The sequence below is a fragment of the Cynoglossus semilaevis genome, chromosome 4, assembly GCF_000523025.1.
Source record: "Cynoglossus semilaevis isolate Cse_v1.0 chromosome 4, Cse_v1.0, whole genome shotgun sequence".
Classification (NCBI taxonomy): Eukaryota; Metazoa; Chordata; class Actinopteri; order Pleuronectiformes; family Cynoglossidae; genus Cynoglossus; species Cynoglossus semilaevis.
The window spans coordinates 11,985,491-12,005,219 of record NC_024310.1 but is presented as its reverse complement, the minus strand read 5'-3'; the positions used below and the strand labels follow the sequence as shown (position 1 = coordinate 12,005,219).

The window sequence follows — 19,729 nt, the reverse complement described above, 5'->3', positions numbered from 1 at the left end:
TACTATAGCCTTACCATCGTGGACATAATCTTTGTGGACATAATCTTACATTTTAGTGCATATCAGAGACTTTTTATTTTTATGGATTTTTTCACGATGGTAAGGCTATAGTAAGGCATGTTTTTTTTGTTATATTTCAACATGTTTAAATATTGTTTTTTGGAGTGTTTAGCACAAATTATTTACTTGGCAGCATGTTTTGTGGCATAAACTTGCATTTCTACATATATTGATATTGGACCGGTTAACACTGCAGGGAGCACCAAGTTGTGGTCATGCATCACAGTGCAAAACTGTACATTTATCTGTTTGAAATTAAAAAAACCTGGCATCTGGGAAAGGAGTATGCTGGGTCCAGTTCTGGAGGGATTATTCTGCAACGTGCGGCCATGTCAGGAAGCAGACAGGACCCAAATGCAGCAAAAGGGAGACTCTCTCCAGCTACAGCAGGTTTATTAACAAAAAGCATAAACAACAAAAACTCACTTGGTTACAATGCATGAACTCCAAAACACAGTACAACGCACACTGAACAATGACCCCACAAAGAGAGTGAGGGAGAGAGGTATATATACCCAGGGTACGAGGTGTGACCAGTGAGACTAATAAAAAAAAGACAGGAGAGTGTGTTCACACTGTTGATTACAACACAGCAGACAAAACAGAAAGGGAAACAAAGACCTAACATGAAACACACTGATGTTTTTTTCAGATTAATATTAGTTGAAAGATACAGACAGATAATTGGCGAAAGGGCTTCAAATTTTAGTATTTTTTTCACCAAATAACAACAAATGGTTATTGTGACATAGTGTCCTATGCTGCAATAACCTAACTAATAGCAATGAAATGCTCTTAGAGTTAAAACAAAAACAAAAACTTTTCTCTATTAACTTCAGATGATCAACACTGTTACGGGTAAAAAGGAAACAACAAACACACAGCCTTGCCTTTTTCTTATGAAAATGTCGCTGACTGAAGCGATACGTGCAGTAAGAATTAATTTGAATGTGCAAACCGTGCGGCTCCAACAGGCTACTGTTTAGCACGCTAACCGGCTGCCCAGCAGCGTGCAGACGGTTTAAAACAAACCTTCCGCACGCTCTGCGGAATACTGGCCCTTCATATGACGGGTTAGCCACCAAAGTGAAGAGAACCAGAGCTGGAAATACGTACCGTCATAATAATACCAACCATCACTTGACCGGGAAGTACTGCCACTTCCTTCCGGTTTTAAAGGCTACAGATGCGCCTCGTTATCCAATCACAAGCGTCCTGCAAGACATCCATGATCCACTAGGTGGCAGTGCAGGCTCATTAGTTTGTCAATGAGTAGGTACATACGATCACTGCACACTATTGTCAGTGCAGCTGAAGAAAAAAATTCCAGCAACTCTTATTTGCAACTTATGCTGCAAATACTGAGTTGCATGCATTTATATCGTTATTTTATTTTTTAAATTCGCTTTTCTTCCGTCGAAAGAGATCTATTTTATTCATGTTCCACGAGGGCAGTTTAGCGTAGGAACACATTTTATGATGAAATCTTGTCTGGTAATGCGGTCGGTTGTTCGGTTAGCTGCGCCAACAACGAGGTCTGGCCATTAGGTTGTATGCAGACTCAAACGTGCAACTGCATATATGAACAAGTTCCCTGCAAAAGGTCGTCTGCTCTGTTTGTGGTTGTATGCTTGAGCCAATTGGTTTTCGCCCTCTTGTGGCTCAAACCTGCAACTTCACTCATCGACGTTTTGGCCGGCCCTCGTTTTTTGATTTAGGTAAAAAGTAGTAAAAAGTAAGCTGAAACTAAATTAAAAACCTTCCACAAACCTTACAAAGTTGTTTAAAAAAACACAGAATACGTCCACAATGAACACAACAACAACAACAACGTTTTACTCTTAATAGCAAAAGATTCACATTTACAAAACATGCATTCAATCATAAAGTCCATAGATCCACATTTAAAAACGATGTCAATCTTGTCTGTACTGGATTTGTCCAGTTGATGTGCCACTCACTCTTTATCTCATTATTATGCGATAATGTTTGTACTAACACGTTTCTGAAAGTCTTCAAAAATGTTTCTCAAAACTTAATATGCTGGAATTTGCCTAAAAATATGTAGATGTGTGTGAATCCAAGTATAAAATTCAGAAATGGTTTTAGTCCATCAACCACTGATCAAAAGTAACTCACTGTACTAATATGTTCCTGTGATTAAAAAAAATCCAAGAATGAATAGAAATTCACAGATTTGCCTTAAAATACTGTCTACTTTATATGTTTAAAATTTAGAAAATAACGTTTTGGTATGTCAACCATTGATCAAAAGTAACTAATAGCATCTTAAGAGGAAATTTTTAATTTTATCACCAGTTACTACACTGGCTGTTGAACAAGTCAACACAGACACACACACACTAACACACACACACTCTGAGCAGAGTCCGGGAAGTAGAGAGACGGAGACAAAGACCAACTGGTAGAGCAGCAGACAAAAGTAGATGAAGAAAGAAGAAGTGAAGAGAATGAAAGAATCATCATCAGTGATTCTTCATCAACTGTCGTTGAAGTCTGTCTTTCATCCTGAGAAGAAAAGGATGATCAGGTGATGTTACTTTTTAATTAGTATCAAATTGATTTTATTTCTCCTTTGGTGATGTTAAACTAACATTGTATCTTGACATTGCCCTGGAGTTTTTTAACACTCACTATGTGTTTTAAATGTACTCCTGCTGTTTTTGGTACAATCTGCTTTTTATGAACTATTAAACTATTTTATCACCATTTTCTTTAATTTTTCTGATATTTGACCTTCTGTCTGTCTGACATCACTGATGTCTTTCTGACTTTTTTACTCCTTCACTCTCACAGGTGCCTCCTCTTCCTGCTTCTCCTGACGTTGGCGACTGACGCTCAGGTTCTGTCTTTGTCACAAATGTATGGCAGCATCAAATCGCCAAATTTCCCAGAGCCATATCCCAATGAGACAGAACTGCGCTGGAATGTCAGCATTCCTGAAGGATTCCGAGTCAAGTTGTACTTCACACACTTTGACCTAGAGCCGTCCTACCTGTGTGAGTACGACTTTGTCAAGGTAAGAGCCCAGAGCATCATGGGTAGTGTTCGTCCTCTTTACTTAAAAAAAACATTGTCTCTTGTAAGTCCTGTGTGTGCAAGTTCTCAAAGTCCAGATCTGACCACTAGGGAAACAGAATCCTAAAAAAAAAAACACCCCCCCCCCCCCCCCCCGATAACAGGCTTAAATCAAGAATGTGTGTGTTTGTGTGGGTGTGTGTGTGACTGACTGGTCATTGACTTCCAGTCTAAACTGTGTTTAAAGGCAGATAAGCCTGGAGCCTGGGATTTGGGGGTTGTCCCTGCTGGAGTCAGATTAAGTCATAAATCTGGATTAATTCAGAGTGGATATGAATGTCAGTGACAGTTGACTGTTGAACCAACAAAAAGGTGACGGGTGAAGCTGCAGGCGACCTGTGGACGGCAGTCACCTCAAATATGACTACAGTGTTGTCAAGATAGAGCTCAAATTCTCTTTCCTGGCCTCTAGGTGGTGCCATTTGAAAGGAAAGTGAATTGTTTTATGTCAATCAGATTATCTAAATAGGTACCATGGAAAACATTTACATTGATTACTGACATTAAGTTGGTAATATGTCATAGGCACAGTTGAATTCACAGTTGAAAACTGTACATGAGTTCTGTGGATTAGAACTCAGCAGCTGCTTGGCTCCATAGTGGTTTGTTTTGTGAATCAAAGGTTAAACGTTTGTATTTTTTCACTGATTGGTTGTTGTGATGTGTCCACAGGTGGAGGCAGAGAGGGAGGAGCTGGCATTGTTCTGCGGGAAGGAGGAGAGCGACACTGAAGCTGTGCCCGCTCAGCAGGTCATCACTTCACCCAGAAACTCCCTCAGCCTGCTCTTCTCCTCTGACTTCTCCAATGAGCAGAGACATTCAGGTTTCATGGCTCACTACAGTGCAGAGGGTGAGTGGGGGAGAGGGTGACGTGCAACATTCTGTTCTAATAGTCTGTGTGAGACAGGACTTCTGTTGGTCTGTAGCTGAAGTGGTCTAAATCTGTCTGGCCCATGTAGGCAGTAGGATGCATATGGTGCACCCCAGCCTTCTGAACAGAGTGTGGTCTAATGTTTGTATCCTCTCACTGACAGATGTTGATGAATGCAGTGATTCCAGTGATGAAGATCTGTTTTGTGATCACTTCTGTCACAACTTCATTGGAGGTTACTACTGCTCCTGTCGCTATGGTTACCTGCTGCATACAGACAATCGTACCTGCAGAGGTGAGACCCCCAAATAAGAGCGGCTGCAGCTGCAGCCAGGTCAAAGATATTTAACACATTTATCATTAATCACAGAACAACTACCGCTTGACTTCAGGTTTGCTTCTAATTCCATCACTTGTTTTTTACCCCCATGAGTTGCTGTGATTTATTCACTGTGTTTCAAAGCTTTATGTATTTAATAAGCTTAAACATGTGAACTGTTTCATAACCGATTAGAATTCCAGCAGTTGATCCTGACCCCACACACACACAGAGACACACACACATATATACAGTATATGAGCACAGAAATCACAGCAATTCTTCAAATGTTCTGCAGAAAAAACAGGCATAGATCAAAGTTTAAATAATTCTGTTTAAAACATTTAAGCTTTTACATGAAATTCTCAGACACATACAGGAAAACCTGAAAGCAAAATGTCCAGCCAGGCTTCTGTAGCATGACCCTCAGGTCAGACATTCACAGTGTTTGTAGGATTACAGAACTGGGAATAAAAAGGTTTAGTCATTTAAAAATACACAATATACACAAAAGTAATTTTGTGTATATTGTGTATTTTTAAATATAAATGTAATTCTCATTTGGATTCTTACTGGATTTCTCGAAAAATACGTTTGAAGTGAAAATATAATGAAATATGTAAAAATGAAGAATTATTTTGTCATTAAATTCTCTTTCTCTCCCTCTCTGTTTGTTTCCAGTGGAGTGCAGCGATGCTGTGTTCAGGGAACGCTCTGGTATTCTCAGCAGTGTTGATTTCCCGGCTCCGTATCCAAAAAGCTCTGACTGTTTGTATCGTATTGAGGTGGAGCCTGGATTTAAGATCCGCCTCCAGTTTGACCCTAGCTTCAACGTCGAGGATCATCCTGACGTCAGGTGTCCTTACGACTACATCAAGGTCAGAGAAACAAACACGCCTCTATGTACACACAGCTAACAGCTTTCACTCAACATCTGTGCGCTTATGTCTGTTAGATCACAGGGGGCAGCACTGAGCAGGGCCCTTTTTGTGGAGATAAATCCCCAGGAGTCATTGAGGTGGACAGTAACGTGGCCTCTGTCGTCTTCCACAGTGACAACTCAGGAGAAAACCTGGGATGGAGGTTGACGTACACAGCTATAGGTTACACAGCAGTATTATACTGTGGCATACTAGTACATTACTAGTACATTGGTATTGTAACTTTTATGTATTTTATGTATGTATTTTATGTACTTTGTTCAAACAGGAAGTAAATGCGTAGTACCTGAAATCCAGCCCCACGCTCTGATGAATCCTGTCCAATCAGAATATTCCTTTAAAGACCACATTGTCTTCACCTGTGAGCCTGGATTTCGACTGCTGAAGGTGAGGCGATGTTCAGGTTGGCAGTAATCGTTGATTCATCTGCGTAATGTTCACAGAAAAGACAAATGAACTTTAGAGGATTAAAAACCAAATTAGAACAAATAACCTTGAATTAAATAAACACATTTTTCTGGCTGCCAGAAAAATGTGTTTATTTAATTTATTTCTAAAACTCAGTCCAATGGTAGAAGTCAGGAGAACGCTGTGGAACATGACGAGGCAGAAGAAGCTCAGCATCGCCATCCAGTTGTGAAAAGAATGATCACACATTCATTCATATGAAATCAACATACTGTACTCTATTTGAATATTGTTGACAAGTGGACATGGATGTTCTGTCTCTCAGGATGGACAGTATCTGGACCATTTCCAGATCGACTGTGGTTCTAATGGATCCTGGACTAGTCGTCCTCCTCAGTGTCACAGTAAGTGTCCAAGGTGTCCTCAGAATGTCGGGACGTAACGTGTATCGTAAACGTCTTTGTTGAGCAGATTGGTGATGTCTTCAGGTCGTCCCCTGGACCACTGAGTCTGTTCATATAGAGAAAACAGAGACATGTGTCCTCTCAGATCTGAGACAGAGCTCTGTTGAGGACATACTGTTTACATCTCACCAATGATTTAAATAAAACAATGAAAAAAAATCAGTCTGTGGGATTTTTTTTTACACATTTCCGCTTTTTTTCTGTTTCCCAAAAATAAATAAAGATGATTTTTACATCATGTTTGTTGAACTGAGTTTTTTCATTCAGAAGTTGTTACTACTTAATTCTGATTTTTTATTTGTAAATAGATTTTTTTAAATTAACTCCTAAATGAATCTGTTATTTGTAACAACATAAAAAGTTCTTATTATTAACTAGTGAAATCCTATTGGTTTGTGACATTTGTATTTTATTCAGTGGTGGATTGTGGGAGTCCAAAGGTGGTGGACCTGGCAGAGGTGGTTTTTGGGAACCACGACAACACCACTCGATTTGGATCGTCTGTCACGTACGTCTGTAGAGGGGACATGATGGAGCCAAGCACCAGCAACAGTAAGATCATGAAGAAATGACATGAAATACTGTACTGAAAAATACTGAAATACTTCATTGGTGTGTCTATTGTAGCGTCTTACACCTGTGGCCAGAATGGAGAATGGACAAATGTAGAAGCAGGAGTCAAACTGCCCCGCTGTCTTCCAGGTACATGTCTGTCCGTCTCTTGTCAGTTTTCTCATTTTCTCCTTCTTCTTCTTGGTTTTATTTTATCTGCGGTTGTAGAGCAAAAATATTGTCAAATGATGAGGAAAGTAATCAAGACTCTGACTATTAATGTGTACGTCCAGCCTGTGGACGTCCCTCGCGTACCTTCCCCCCTCAGATGAAGCGTATCGTGGGAGGGCGGACTGCAGAGCCAGGCCTCTTCCCATGGCAGGTCCTGCTCAGTGTTGAGGACCAGTCCAGAGTTCCAGAAGACCACTGGTTTGGTTCTGGAGCGCTGCTGTCTGAGTTCTGGGTCCTCACGGCAGCCCACGTTCTCAGGTCTCAGAGGAGAGATGCTAGTGTGGTTCCTGTGGCACCAGAACACGTGAAGGTTAGTGTCAAAAAAAATGTAGTTTTGATTTAACAATGATAACGGCAAAGAATGCTGCGGTTCTTCAGGTCTTCCTTGGTCTCCATGACGCCAACAACAAACATAAGGCTGACAGTCGCTCAGTGGACAAGGTGGTCCTCCATCCACACTTCCAACCCAACAACTATAATAATGACATCGCCCTCATAAGGCTGACTGAGGCAGTGGAGTTTAACAGTTACATCCGACCTGTGTGTTTGCCCTCCCCCAATGATGAGGTGAGGGACATTGATCAACCAACCAATCACCTATCTGCCAATCCAAATACCCATCAATCAATCAAACAATCAGTCAATCAACTGATCGATCAATCAATCAATCTTCTTTTTCAGCCTAACTCCTCGTCACTCCTACCTAACTCTCTGGGAGTTGTGGCTGGGTGGGGGATCTCCAACCCTAACTCCACCTTTTCTTCTTCATCCCCACCGACCTCCGTCACCACGGCGAACTTTGACCCCGGACTGACCTCTGACATCCTACAGTACGTAAAGCTACCGGTGGTTTCTCAGGGCGAGTGTCGGGCCAGCTACTCCTCTCGCTCCGTCAGTTACAACATCACAGACAACATGTTCTGTGCTGGCTTCTTTGAAGGGGGGCGGGACACCTGCTTGGGTGACAGCGGAGGGGCGTTTGTGACAGAGGACCAGCTCACCCGGAGGTGGGTGGTGTCAGGGCTTGTGTCATGGGGAGGCCCAGAAGAGTGTGGGAGTCGGCGGGTGTATGGTGTTTACACTCGAGTGGCATCATATGTGGAGTGGATAGAGAAACACCTCCAGATTTTCCCCTGATGGTGAGACTCTGTAACAGCAGCAAAAAGGTGTGTCCAACTGAAATGTGAGATTTGACAGTACAATGACGTTAGAATGATGTAATGATATAACAGAACATCACACGAAGTAAAAAAAGAAGTAAGAACACCATATAAAAGTATGATATTTTTTCAACTAACAGCAACACTCCATTGTATTTAAAATAATGTGTATTTCATTTTTTAAACAATTATTCATTTTATTCTGTTATTTCATAATGTTTTATTTGTCTATTATTAACAAATTATATTACAAAATAATTATTCACCAAATAAAAAGATATTTAGCAGCAAATTGTCCGAGTGTATTGATCACATGACAAGTACTCTACAGTTTAGAATTGGTTAAATTTAAACTCTGTCCTTTTGTCCAACTTTAATGGAAAAGTTCTTCTATGTTCAGATCTGTTTTTGTTGACAGCCTTAAATCCACTGGTGGGTCTCCGTCATCAGTCTTCTGCTCTCAGCTGCTGGTGATATTCAGGTCTGTGTTCCTCATGGTTTCTCTGACCCAGGTCAGGAAGTTCCCTAGTCTGGTGTAAACTCCAAACTTCCCGTGAGCAGCACACCCTTCTCCCCAGCTGATGACTCCAGTCAGGAACCAAGTGTCTCGGTAATTAACCACAAAGGGTCCACCGCTGTCACCGCTGCAGGCGTCTTTGGGTTGATCCAGGAACCCCGCACAGAACATGTTGTCTGTGATGACCTGCAGGACATGGGTTGACATGTGACTGTTAACGTCAAGATTTATTTTTTTTAAAAATCATCTGGAGGATTGTTAAACCTTTTACATTCAATAGATTTTCTAAATTCTTGAACAGAAATACCAATATCAGCAGGTAGATTTCAGTGTTTCTCATCTATTTTTATTTGTGACTTATCCAAATAAAAGGAATTATTTATATGGAAAAAAGTATAAATGAAAACATATTTTCATAGTGTTATAGTGGAACAATTCTGCCTATACCTGATGAATTAGTAAGGAGTAATTAGTAGTAATTTCATTGCACTGTTTGAATCGATGCATCTATACATCCTGAATCTTAATCCTAATTTGACATCATATTAACCAGAGGGTCTTTGGAGACCACTGCTGATCACTGTGTTCTGATCACCTGCTCAGTGGAGGCAGCACATGCTCTGTAACTGACCACCGGGAGAGACACCTTCCTCAAGAAGCGGGATGACCTGCCCAGGTACCGAGTACGACCCCAGCCAGAGGCCACGCCCCAGGTGTCCTCCTGAGAAAAAAACACAAACTGAAAAAAAAAAAAAAACATCTGGGCAACAAAAATTTTGCTACTGCTGAGCAGCTAGTTCTCTGTGACCAGACCAAGGCGCTGTTTCGCTGTTTTATATATATATTTATAATTGACATACTGAGACTATTTATTTTTGTTTGGAACACAATTCAACTCTGATCCTGATTCTGGATCCAAATTCCTTTCCATCCATCCTTCACACACACAAAACACAGTTTACCCTGAGCAGGTACTTGGACAGGTGGTTGTCAGGGAGACAGGCAGGGATGGCAGTAGGCCCCTTGCTGACAGGCTCAGCTAAAAGGATCAGAGCAATGTCACTGTCGAAGGTGAAGGAGTGGAAGTGAGGATGAATGAAGACTTTTTGAATCTTTATCTGCTGCTCGTCTTCGTCAGGACGTTTTGAATCATAGTCTCCTACAAGGACAGAGAGGAGAGGACAGGCAGTCGGAGGACAGACACTGTGAACGGACAGTTTGACCAAGTGCAATGTACTTGACCTGTGATTGTACAAGGGTCAGTCAGAAAGTCCTCAGACAGACGTTTATCATCCCTGCAGATGTCTGATGTTAAAGACAGAGACATTTTACACACCTATAGTCACATAATCTGCCAAATCTTCAAAGCAGTGGGCGGCTGAGACGACCCAACGATCAGAGACCAGGGTTCCACCACAGAAACCATAACCATCAGACCTATGGACGAGAACCTGAAACACACACACACACACACAGACTGTGGAGTTAATGATTTCACACAGGCTGACTCTTGTAAATATATTTACTCCAGTAGAGATAAGGTATTGGTCAGACTATTCCTTTAATCTAATTGGTTGACCTTTCCTCACCTGCCAGGGACTCCCCCCGGGTCTCTCCAGATCTCCACCCACAATCCTAAATGTTTTTTCCTGCAGAGCTGTGCTGTTTCCTGTGGTGTTCACAGTCATCCACTCATCCTGCATTTCTGTCAAGTTTGCATATGCGTCCCAGCTCAATGTGCTGTTGTCCTCTGTCCGCAGGGTGGTGTTGTCCAATAGAGAACGCCCTCGCTGCAATGCATACAACATCTGACGACCGCAGGGGAACTGCTCTGGTGGACGAAGAGAAGCAAATGTGAGCTTTGAACAGCACCGTCCCAGACCTGGCAGACTCAGGTCCTTGGACAAAATGTCCTTTTAAGTTAACTATCACAGCTGGTGTAGACATCAGTCCACACAGCACATCCTGGACCAGGACACAGACCAATCTCACCTGCCTTGGAGCAGCTCCGTCCATCAGCATCCAGTTTGAATCCATCAGCACAATCACACTGCACTCCAGCACCCCCTGGCAAATCTCTGCAGTACTGCACACAGCCCCCATTTCTGTACTGACACTTCAGCAGCACTGCAGAGAAGAAATAAAATTACTGGTCAACATCACACTGAGACAGTCAACAGAACATGTCCAGGTCAGGAATTCTGTGGTCTTCTTTGGTCAGCACCAGGTGTGGTCTACCTGAGTCACAGAGCCTGCCGTGGTACTGTGGAGGACACAGACACAGGAAGTCTTCCCGCTCCATGGTGCACATGCCTCCATTCAGACAGGGGTTGGTGACACAGGGGTTCAGATCTACAACAAACAGAAGAGACAATTTTATAAACCAGTAGAGGGCACCACTAATGCGTGAGAACTTCTGATCTGTGATTGGCTCCACATTAAGAAACCTCATCAGGGAGAAAACTTTCATAGAATGAAAAGATTATTTTAAACTGCTGTCAATATCAACACAGTACAAATATCAAATATAATAATAAGAATAATTCTGTATTTAGGAAATTACTGCATGAATGTAAAAACAACCACTGACAAAGTTTTTGTTTGAATTGAATAAAGTTGTAGTTCTTCAATTGAACACTAGGGGTAGTTTAAAAAACACAGATATCAGTATTAAATAAATAGATCAATTGTGTGAATATGCACATGTACTCACTTGAGTATCTGTACCAGAATTCCAACTGTGGACAAACACACAGAAATAAACAATTATGAAAAATACATTGTTTGTGTACACACACAATTATAATCCAAACTTTAATCCTAATCTTAACTTTTAAGTGGCGGACCTGCAGAATATCCCCACAGGTATAGCTATACTAGAAATCACACACACACACACACACACACACACACACACACACACACAGTACCATAGTCTCTCTGGTCTGGAATATCTCTAGTGCCTCCTCCTGGGAGCATTTCTCCTCATAACATTCCCTCTCGAGGTCACCAGGTAAAACCTCCTCCAGGAAGGCATTAGCACGGCGCCTCCTAGTGGAGTGAAGGATCTGACCGGCTGAAGGAGGGTCCATGAACACTGAGGGGAGAAGACAAGCATCAATAAGGCGATGACGAGACACGTGGACGTTATCGACACTGGTAAAAGAGACCATGATGATGTAGTCATGACAACGACCGACTGACTGTTATAGTACTTGGACAATAAACACTGAAGTGTCTCATCAGCAGACTGAGTGTTTCACCTTAAAACAGGGACATGAGTCTGTCCAACACCTGCAGCAGGAACCAGAGGTTCTGGTACTGTGTGACAGGAACCTCCAGAGTGACTGACTGATTTTACACCAGTGGAGGTGAAACAGGTCTTTCTGACATGTCAGTCTGTCTGTCTGTCAGTCTCACCTGTGCAGTGGATGATGTCACAGCAGAGCAGCAGACTGAACACAGTCACAGTTAGCAGCCACTTCTTGTTGAACTCTGTGAACAGAGGAAATACATAGATTTTTTATGAAAAACGATAGACAGATTTATTCAACTTTGACCCTCTGTCCTCTCTGCTCCACCAACCTGTCATGGCCTAATGTCTCCCGTTGTCTTCAAATGCTGGTTTTGTCTCCCTATGTCTCGTTGTGTCCTAATATTTCCAGTGGTATTCTCTTTTGTCCTTTCTTGTCTTTTTTATCTCAGAGTCTCCAAATTTCCTCTGTTCTGCCTTTTTGTCTCCGGTTGTCTCTCACAGAGACAGACGACAGCTTTGTGAGGTAAAATGGACGACTGGATCAGAGCTGATTGATTGACCTTTAACCCAACTTCAAATATTGACACACAAACATCACAGGAGACTGTTCTTCTGACATCACAGGAAGTAAACAGGTGCTGCAGCCAAAGAACAGATACTGGTGTTTCCATGATGTATAGAACTGTCAGAGAAACTGGACACACTGTTCTTACTTAAGAAGAACTTGCAGTAACCTGTGACAAACATCTGAGCTGCAGCTATGATCCAAAGTCATGTTCTCTCAGTAGTTTGATTTAAATGTTCATTTACATAATTGAAGTTTAAAGGAGAACTTGGAGAACATGGAACAAACACACCCACGAAGACATGAGAACTACATACAAAAGTGCAGTAGTTAGACCTGGGGATTGAACCAATGATCTTTTTGCTGTAAGGCAAGAGCACTTACCTCTTTTGTCCACAGCAATTTATTACATAAGAATAAAACAAAATAAAATATACTTTTGTATAATATTTTAAAAACACCAATGGTGTAGGTTGATTTGTATAAATACTAAAGCCAGTTCTTAGGGAGCGTCTGGGGCCGTGAGGGATGACGAGGGGCGATTTTGAATTTTGGAGCCTGAAATGTTTTGTATGCAAATACAAATAGTGTAAGTTCTGATATTCTGATATTTTACGCAGACACAATAGCTTGTCGTTACAGGTTTTACTTACTGTTTGTTTACAGCAAATCAAAGAAACAGCAGACTGTATTTACACCGACAGCCCAACATAGGGCGTATGTACACACAGAGGTTTGACAGCGTACAGTAATAACATTTACATAAATTATCAAATAAATACACAGGACGAATCAGACGTGGCATCATGGTAACAGCAGAGGTTCGACCAACCGCCCTCAAGCAAGGCACTAACACACTGGGCCGCAGCAGGAGCTAACGTGTGTTAGCATGCTACGATGTAAGGACTTTACACAAGACACCTGTCAACCAATATGGATATGCAGCATGTTTCTGTTGTCCACGTAGATGGTGTATATTTCTGACTGACAACAAGCTGGAAACAACGTAAACACAACATGTAGATCTGAACGTCCTGAGCGTTAAAATCACGTTAGCACTGTCTGTTCACAGGTCAACACACAAACACGTCACAACAACCCAGAGTTTAAAAGAGGAATAAAAGTACAGAGGGGTCACAGACAGACAGACGTGTCCCTGCAGGTCTCAGCTGATCACAGATGTTCTGTGTTTTTTTTTACAGTGTATACAGCGACTCCACACTGACATGAAGCCATTCTTCTTCAGTCTGCCCACACTAGCTGTGGTCTTTGTGGATGGAGTTTCTCATTATGATGCTGACTGGCTGTTTGGTGAGATGGGAAGGCACGGGTGAAGCATCTGATTGGTTCTTGTTTTGACAAGTAGTCCATTCCTGTTTTTTGGTCCAGGGTCAAAAGTCAGATCAGGAGGTTCAGTAGCAGCACAGGTCGAAGGAGGATGTCAGGAGGCGGGACCTAGACATGACGACAGGACAAAGAGTGAAGACTGTTTTCGCCTGTTGCCATGGTGAAATGTGGTCTTCACCAATACTTACTATAACCCTGACTGTGCATCAGCTCATCTACTGTAAATTAACTGTTATGATGAGAGACATCAGCTCCAGAAACATTAAACCCAACCTAACCCTGGTCTTTGACCTCTTGACCTCTGAGGACACACACACTGACCTGGATGATCAGGCTTCACTGGCACTGCTGTTCCTGTTCAGTTCTCTGATTCCCTGAAGGATTCTCTTCATGTGACCGACTTTGGTGACCCCAAGGTCCTGAAATACAGTTACCAGAGAGGAGCTAGCAGTTAGCAGTTAGCCGTTGGCACTGAGTGACTTGCAACTACAGTTTCCGGTTGATTACGCTACCTTCAGGTCCCTTCGCTCCAGGTGTATAAGCTCAGCCCCACGGACGTCATGTCCAATAAAAATGTCCTTATACTCTGCGAGACACAGGAAGTCCAGCCACGCCCCCACCTCCTCTGTCCCCCACTGGTAAACTGATGACAACAGCACATGGATCAGACTCCACAGGAAACGGTTTAGACAATGCAGGGAATAGTTTTGGATGCAGAGGAAAGAGAAGAAACTCACCAGGCAGAGACAGAGTTGCACATGTCTCCTTGTTCTTGTTGTTTTTATCTTTCTTGAACTTTGGGACAAGGCGAAATTTAGCACTGCGGCTGCGTTTGGAGAAGTCTAACAGAGAACCCTGAAGACAGAGGGACAGGAACAGTCAGAGGACAGTAGGATGAAGAGCAGAACAGTGCTGACTATGGACGTTGACTGATGACGGATACAACAATAAACACTTATGCAGATGATACTTTGTTTTTAGATCCCGTCTTAGCCTGAGACACTGTAGTACCATAGTTGTAGTACTTTACTGTACCGTATGTCCTCTTGTGTTAATACACCTGTTTAGATTTGCTTTTATTTACATCTGACATCCATTTGTGTGATGGTTGAGTTTTACCTTTTTGTACAACTCTGTGACACATTAATTGCTGGATTTAATACTTTGCCACTAATGTTAGCATGTATTGATCATTACTGACAGGTCTGTTTGTTTTCCAACTGTCAGATTATTTGGACCTAGGCCCAACAATAACAGCTTTAACATGTGCAGGTTAGGCTTCAATAACCACAGTAAAACGATCCAATGTTCTACCTCCTGATCTGATGGGTCAATGATGGAACACAACCAGGGAACATCTGCCAGTCGACGTAGCTGCTGAGCAACAGAGTTCAGAGCAGAGTTCAGTTGGTCCTGATGAGGTGGATCCAGCTGCTGTACACAGAGACACAGCACATCAGAACCAGAACCAGAACTAGAACAGGAGCGGACTGAAGATTTCTCTCAGATGGTGAATTATTATGAATCATTACCATGGACATCTTTCCAGCCAACAGCAGTTCAGTCTCACTGAGTAAAGCCTTGACATTATTGACCATGTGCACAACAACACTGCAGCTCAGAGCCTGGAAACATGAACCAAACATCAGCAGGACTTTAACAAGTGCAAATGAAAGATCAGAACGGCAGAGACAAGAAGAACCAGGACACAAATCTGAATCTCACCCCAGAGTTCTTGGAGTTGGCGTAGACCACATCCATGGCCTTTGAACTGGCGTTGACAGCATGAGCCAGTTCCTGTTCCATACTGTGGTGGGACTGAGCCACCTCTCGTATACTGGAGGAAATATAGATGGACTCAATGTCTGGTCAGATTCTGTTTTTACATGGAAACTTCTGAAACCTGTGTCTACCTGTGTATGAGGGTTCCTGCTGCCTGACCAAACTCACTGACCAGCGACGCCTCCTCCTCAGAGACCATCTCCGGTGGGGAGGACGTGGGAGGCTGTGGGGGCTGAGGAGGTGGAGTCCGTGGAAACTCACACTTCTGTTTGTCTTCCCAGGACTTCAGTGTGCTCTCAAACGCCTCAATCACAAAACAACAAACCAACTGATTTAGTCGAGATCCAGGACCAGTCCTTTAATCACAGATGTACAACTTACTCGATCCCGGGTCAAAGTCTGGGTCCGGTTCTTATGGAGGATCCTAATGTAACCTGGAGGCTGGATCCAGGCTTCACCGTCCACTTGAACAGGGACACCTTCATCTCCGAGGATGGTGATCTTCACCGTCCGACACTGGGGGAGGAAAGGAGAAAAAGACAGTGATACAGATATACATCACCAAAAGAATGTATGCTGAGAAACGCCAGGGCGGCAGCATAAAGACAGACTCACCTGAGCAATACGATGGTGCTGCAGGTTGATGACCCGGGACACGGCCATCTGCATGCTGCCAAACACGGCCACCACCTCCAGGATCTTATCATCGAAGGACGGAGCAGTGAACGTCTAACAGAGGGAGACAGAGACAGATGATGACATCACAGATTTACTCTTGTGGAGAACAGGCGACCGTCTCAATGGTCCTCACGTCATCCTCTTTGGTCCCGCCCCAAAAGTTGGTTCCCCCGGCATAACTTGGAATGTTCAACACTGCGATACCCTGTAGACTGGGGAGAGGGATGGGCCGGCCGTCACACTGTACACACACACACACGGTTAAAGGTTAAGACTTTTCTTTATTTATAACATTTAAAATCAGCTGAACAGGATTAGATCACAAAATAAAAAAATGTTGTATGCCTTTAAGAAGTTTAAGTTGAAGACTTTTATTGTTTAAAGATGTGGTTGCAGCGTACCTCCAGCAGAACTCTCTGTTCTAGGTTCTTGTAGGTTCTGTGTAGAAGCTCTTTAGTCCCCAGGACGCCGTACCACATCATGTTCTTGGTGCGACTCCTGGACACATGACCACAACCAATCAGAGATCTCAGCAAGGACACGTGTGTGTGTGTGTGTGTGTGTGTTAATGATGGAGGAGGTTGTACCTGCACTTCTCTGGATGCTCATCTCTCTTGTTGTTGAAGTCCAGAGAGATTTTAGCATCAAGACCGATTCCAAAGTAATTATTCATGACGCACTTCTCTGTGAAACAATCCCTGCACACACACACAGACAAACAGACATTTATTTACTATACATTTTTGATTTATTAAGTTAATACTAAGGAGGGTTTGACTATGACTGCCACCAGAGGGCAGTATTAAAAACAGGTGTGATTAGTATGTATAGCTCAACAGACTGTGTGAGTGAATTGTGTCAGCAGATAACAATAAATATGACGATAAATCAAAATGTTCTCAGACAACAAAGTTAAAAATGAACAAAGGACATCCTCCAGAATGCTAGAGAGAATGATTTCTCTGATGAAAACACCACTAAGGAAGAGAGCAGACTGAAACATGGAAGAGATAAAGGAGAGACAGAGATTCGTTACCATCAAAAATAAGTATGTTTTATGACTTCCCGACCTTAACTCATGTTTAACCTCATGTTCTTGGAACAAAAAGTTTGCAACTTGTGACCTCTGACTCACATGTTCTCAGGATCACCACTGAAGGAGTCGGCATTCACCAACAGTCGACTGATGACGGAACTGCTGGACAGAGAGCTGGAGAGACCTGCTCTGAGACCTGAGGGGGAAGTAGAGATACAGATATATATATATATATATGTACAGATTAGTCAAAAACTTTAACAGGTTACATTTAAATGTTTCTTGGTTAGCTTTGACCACTCTGACCACTGTGTCGTGTCCTCTGACTCGGTGTGTGTGCTGAGTGGAGTCACTCAGCACACACACCACTTAGATTTTTAGTTTAGCATTAGCTGCTGTTCACACTGATCTTTAACCTGGATAGAGGATCTTTGTGTTGAGCATCGGCATATTCTCCCTACTTCCGGTGTGGCCAGGAAGTGATGCAGAGCTACCCAACGACAGGCTGCCTTTGCTGATCAACTTTTCACAGGGCGTCTTACTGACTGTAAAGGCAGGGGCGAGAGAGAGAGAGAGAGAGAAAGAGGACAAAGAGAGGTCAACAGTGAGTGTAATTGATGGCGAAAGTGAAATAAACAACTTATTGACATGACAGAAGACTTCTACAGATTCAACAATACTAGACAGTGAAATTAATTAAATAATAATAATAAGTAAGTAAATAATAATTAATATTCCACCTTGCCACAACAGTTACCATTACAAACATGGAATCTATGGACAGTGCTGCAACTCTGTGGAACAGACCTCTGCGTGTGCTGCGATGTTTGGCGCTGTAGGATGACTTCAGAGACACTTTGTCCTCCTCCAGCTCCTCCTCTTCCTCCTCCTCCTCCACCAGACCATTGCCTTCTTCAGTACGATTCAGGGTGAACATATGCGCCTGCGTCTGTGCGTTCTGCTCGTCCACCGCTGTGAAGACAAAGGACAGGTATTAAAACACTCTGCTCACCCTTATGTGACGTAGGTGAGTAGGCCAGTACCACCTTTCTCTGTGTGCTCGATGATCTGACGGATGGCCTTCTTCAGACTGTTGGCTCTCAGCATCAGCTGCTCTCTGGGTTTGAAGATGGTGGCTGAGGGGCTGTTGGTGCGTGGGGAGCAGGGCTGTGTGTGAGGAGCAGGAGGAGGAGGAGGAAGATGGAGCGAAGGTGGGTGTACTACAATCTTTCCCTCCTCCTGATCACCAGGTATGACAGGAGAAGGAGGAGCCGGGGGAGGGACAGTGGAGGCCCGGGACTCCTCGTTGAGAGTCTTTAATAGAGAGTCCAGTTTCTCCTTCAGAACTCCACACTGAGACAGAAAACACACCTCAGACAAAAAGAAACTACTGTGTTTAAACAGTAACCATCAACTGAGACATCAAAATAAATGATGGAGGAAAAACAAGACTCAAACAGACACATGACTCAGCAGAAAATTGACCAATGAAAAATGTGCACCTTCTTGGCCATGGCCTCAGATTCCTCTGAGCTCTCTGTGTTCTTCTCATACGCTTTACCAACGCGAGCCACAAAGTCCTTCACGGTCTCACACAGAACCCTGGTCGCAAGAACACACAGTGAGTGACACACGCATTCATGCAACTGAAGTACACATATGAAGGGGCCGTACTTGGCAGAGGAAATGACAACAGAGTGCTGGTCTGAAGTCAGGATCTTGGAAAGGTGAGCAGCAACAGAGTCTTCATAGGTCAGAATCTGCTGCACCTGGATCAGATCAGAACATTATGAACGGAACTAACAGTACACACAGTCGGAGACAAGTGATTTGATTTCCTCTGACCTCAGAGTCATCACTGTGGCAGTCTTCTGTGACAGTGGAGGCCGAGTGTTGCCGTGGAAACTTTGTCTCATAGACCATGATGCTCCACCTGCAGGAAATTTAGGAGATTTACAGTATCTTAAGATTACTCAGAGTCAGAGAATCATCATCATGACATCACTGTGACATCACTCACCGGTCTAACATCTTGGTGCTTGCTCTCTCCAGCTTCTCCAGGATCTGAGGCAACTGCGTGTCATCGTCACAGGCGGAGCCCCAGCCCAGGACCCGGGCCAGATCGTTACCAGTCCCAAGAGGCAGAACGCCAAGCTGACACTGATTTAGAGATGAATCGTTAGTTTATTCGTTTATTATCTGCACTGATGCAGTATTAAAAAGCTAAACAGGCACCTGTTTGTGCAGCGTCAGAGCATCGATCTCTGACAGCACCCAGCCCACGCTGCCGTCCCCTCCACACACCAGGATTCTGAAGGTATCAAACTTCTGGAAGAGCCTCAACCTGTGCAGAGAGACCGATCAGTGTTCACAAATGTTCAGATGACAATGTTTTATTGTTGTTGTTGTCAGGCGTCATGTGGTTTTCTCACCCCAAGTGGGG

The 19,729-nt window shown here is 43.1% G+C and overlaps 3 protein-coding genes across 4 annotated transcripts in view; 1 reads left to right on the top strand and 2 right to left on the bottom strand.

Moving 5' to 3' along the window:
- The first annotated feature begins 2,425 nt into the window (after nt 1–2,425).
- Nucleotides 2,426–8,238, top strand: masp1 (MBL associated serine protease 1). Of its 2 annotated transcripts, XM_025054918.1 has the most exons (14): nt 2,426–2,611; nt 2,878–3,100; nt 3,832–4,009; nt 4,194–4,325; nt 5,031–5,227; nt 5,305–5,452; nt 5,559–5,677; nt 6,024–6,102; nt 6,580–6,714; nt 6,790–6,864; nt 7,008–7,255; nt 7,324–7,512; nt 7,627–7,775; nt 7,886–8,044. In XM_025054918.1, the coding sequence occupies exons 1-14, from the start codon at nt 2,508–2,510 to the stop codon at nt 7,908–7,910; spliced, it is 2,001 nt and encodes a 666-aa protein (XP_024910686.1). In that variant the 5' UTR covers nt 2,426–2,507; the 3' UTR covers nt 7,911–8,044. The 2 variants fall into 2 exon arrangements, with proteins under 2 accessions (XP_024910686.1, XP_008307430.1); XM_008309208.2 differs by having other exon boundaries at nt 7,627–8,238.
- A 70-nt stretch (nt 8,239–8,308) lies between these two features.
- Nucleotides 8,309–12,437, bottom strand: LOC103378120 (coagulation factor X). The gene is made up of 11 exons (XM_008309205.3): nt 12,208–12,437; nt 12,043–12,117; nt 11,553–11,719; nt 11,336–11,360; nt 10,861–10,974; nt 10,615–10,749; nt 10,212–10,453; nt 9,959–10,073; nt 9,585–9,781; nt 9,218–9,343; nt 8,309–8,808 (listed from the first exon to the last, which is right to left on the bottom strand). Exons 1-11 carry the CDS (start codon nt 12,212–12,214, stop codon nt 8,566–8,568), a joined length of 1,446 nt encoding a protein of 481 aa, XP_008307427.1. The 5' UTR covers nt 12,215–12,437; the 3' UTR covers nt 8,309–8,565.
- A 636-nt stretch (nt 12,438–13,073) lies between these two features.
- dgkd (diacylglycerol kinase delta) overlaps nt 13,074–19,729 on the bottom strand; it is a 14,220-nt gene continuing 7,564 nt past the window's right edge. Inside the window, exons 10-32 of the mRNA XM_008309215.3 lie at nt 19,719–19,725; nt 19,522–19,630; nt 19,307–19,446; nt 19,132–19,219; nt 18,961–19,055; nt 18,789–18,888; nt 18,333–18,639; nt 18,094–18,258; nt 17,703–17,831; nt 17,386–17,482; nt 16,838–16,948; nt 16,652–16,748; nt 16,384–16,491; nt 16,188–16,301; nt 15,954–16,088; nt 15,704–15,876; nt 15,516–15,627; nt 15,323–15,415; nt 15,105–15,224; nt 14,528–14,645; nt 14,303–14,433; nt 14,112–14,209; nt 13,074–13,898 (exon numbers count right to left, since the gene is read on the bottom strand). Of these exons, the coding sequence (XP_008307437.1) occupies nt 14,120–14,209; nt 14,303–14,433; nt 14,528–14,645; nt 15,105–15,224; nt 15,323–15,415; nt 15,516–15,627; nt 15,704–15,876; nt 15,954–16,088; nt 16,188–16,301; nt 16,384–16,491; nt 16,652–16,748; nt 16,838–16,948; nt 17,386–17,482; nt 17,703–17,831; nt 18,094–18,258; nt 18,333–18,639; nt 18,789–18,888; nt 18,961–19,055; nt 19,132–19,219; nt 19,307–19,446; nt 19,522–19,630; nt 19,719–19,725 (2,639 nt within the window). The 3' untranslated portion in view covers nt 13,074–13,898; nt 14,112–14,119. The remainder of the gene's footprint in view (nt 13,899–14,111; nt 14,210–14,302; nt 14,434–14,527; nt 14,646–15,104; nt 15,225–15,322; nt 15,416–15,515; nt 15,628–15,703; nt 15,877–15,953; nt 16,089–16,187; nt 16,302–16,383; nt 16,492–16,651; nt 16,749–16,837; nt 16,949–17,385; nt 17,483–17,702; nt 17,832–18,093; nt 18,259–18,332; nt 18,640–18,788; nt 18,889–18,960; nt 19,056–19,131; nt 19,220–19,306; nt 19,447–19,521; nt 19,631–19,718; nt 19,726–19,729) is intronic.

Excerpts from the sequence above, each read along its gene's own strand:
- masp1 (XM_008309208.2), top strand. The coding sequence starts at position 2,508 with ATGAAGAAAGAAGAAGTGAAGAGAATGAAAGAATCATCATCAGTGATT. Across the intron at positions 6,865-7,007 it reads ACTGCCCCGCTGTCTTCCAG|CCTGTGGACGTCCCTCGCGT; the intron begins GTACATGTCTGT and ends GTGTACGTCCAG. Across the intron at positions 7,513-7,626 it reads TGCCCTCCCCCAATGATGAG|CCTAACTCCTCGTCACTCCT; the intron begins GTGAGGGACATT and ends CTTCTTTTTCAG.
- LOC103378120 (XM_008309205.3), bottom strand. Across the intron at positions 11,720-12,042 it reads TGACATCATCCACTGCACAG|TGTTCATGGACCCTCCTTCA; the intron begins GTGAGACTGACA and ends TTCTCCCCTCAG. Across the intron at positions 8,809-9,217 it reads GTGCTGCCTCCACTGAGCAG|GTCATCACAGACAACATGTT; the intron begins GTGATCAGAACA and ends CATGTCCTGCAG.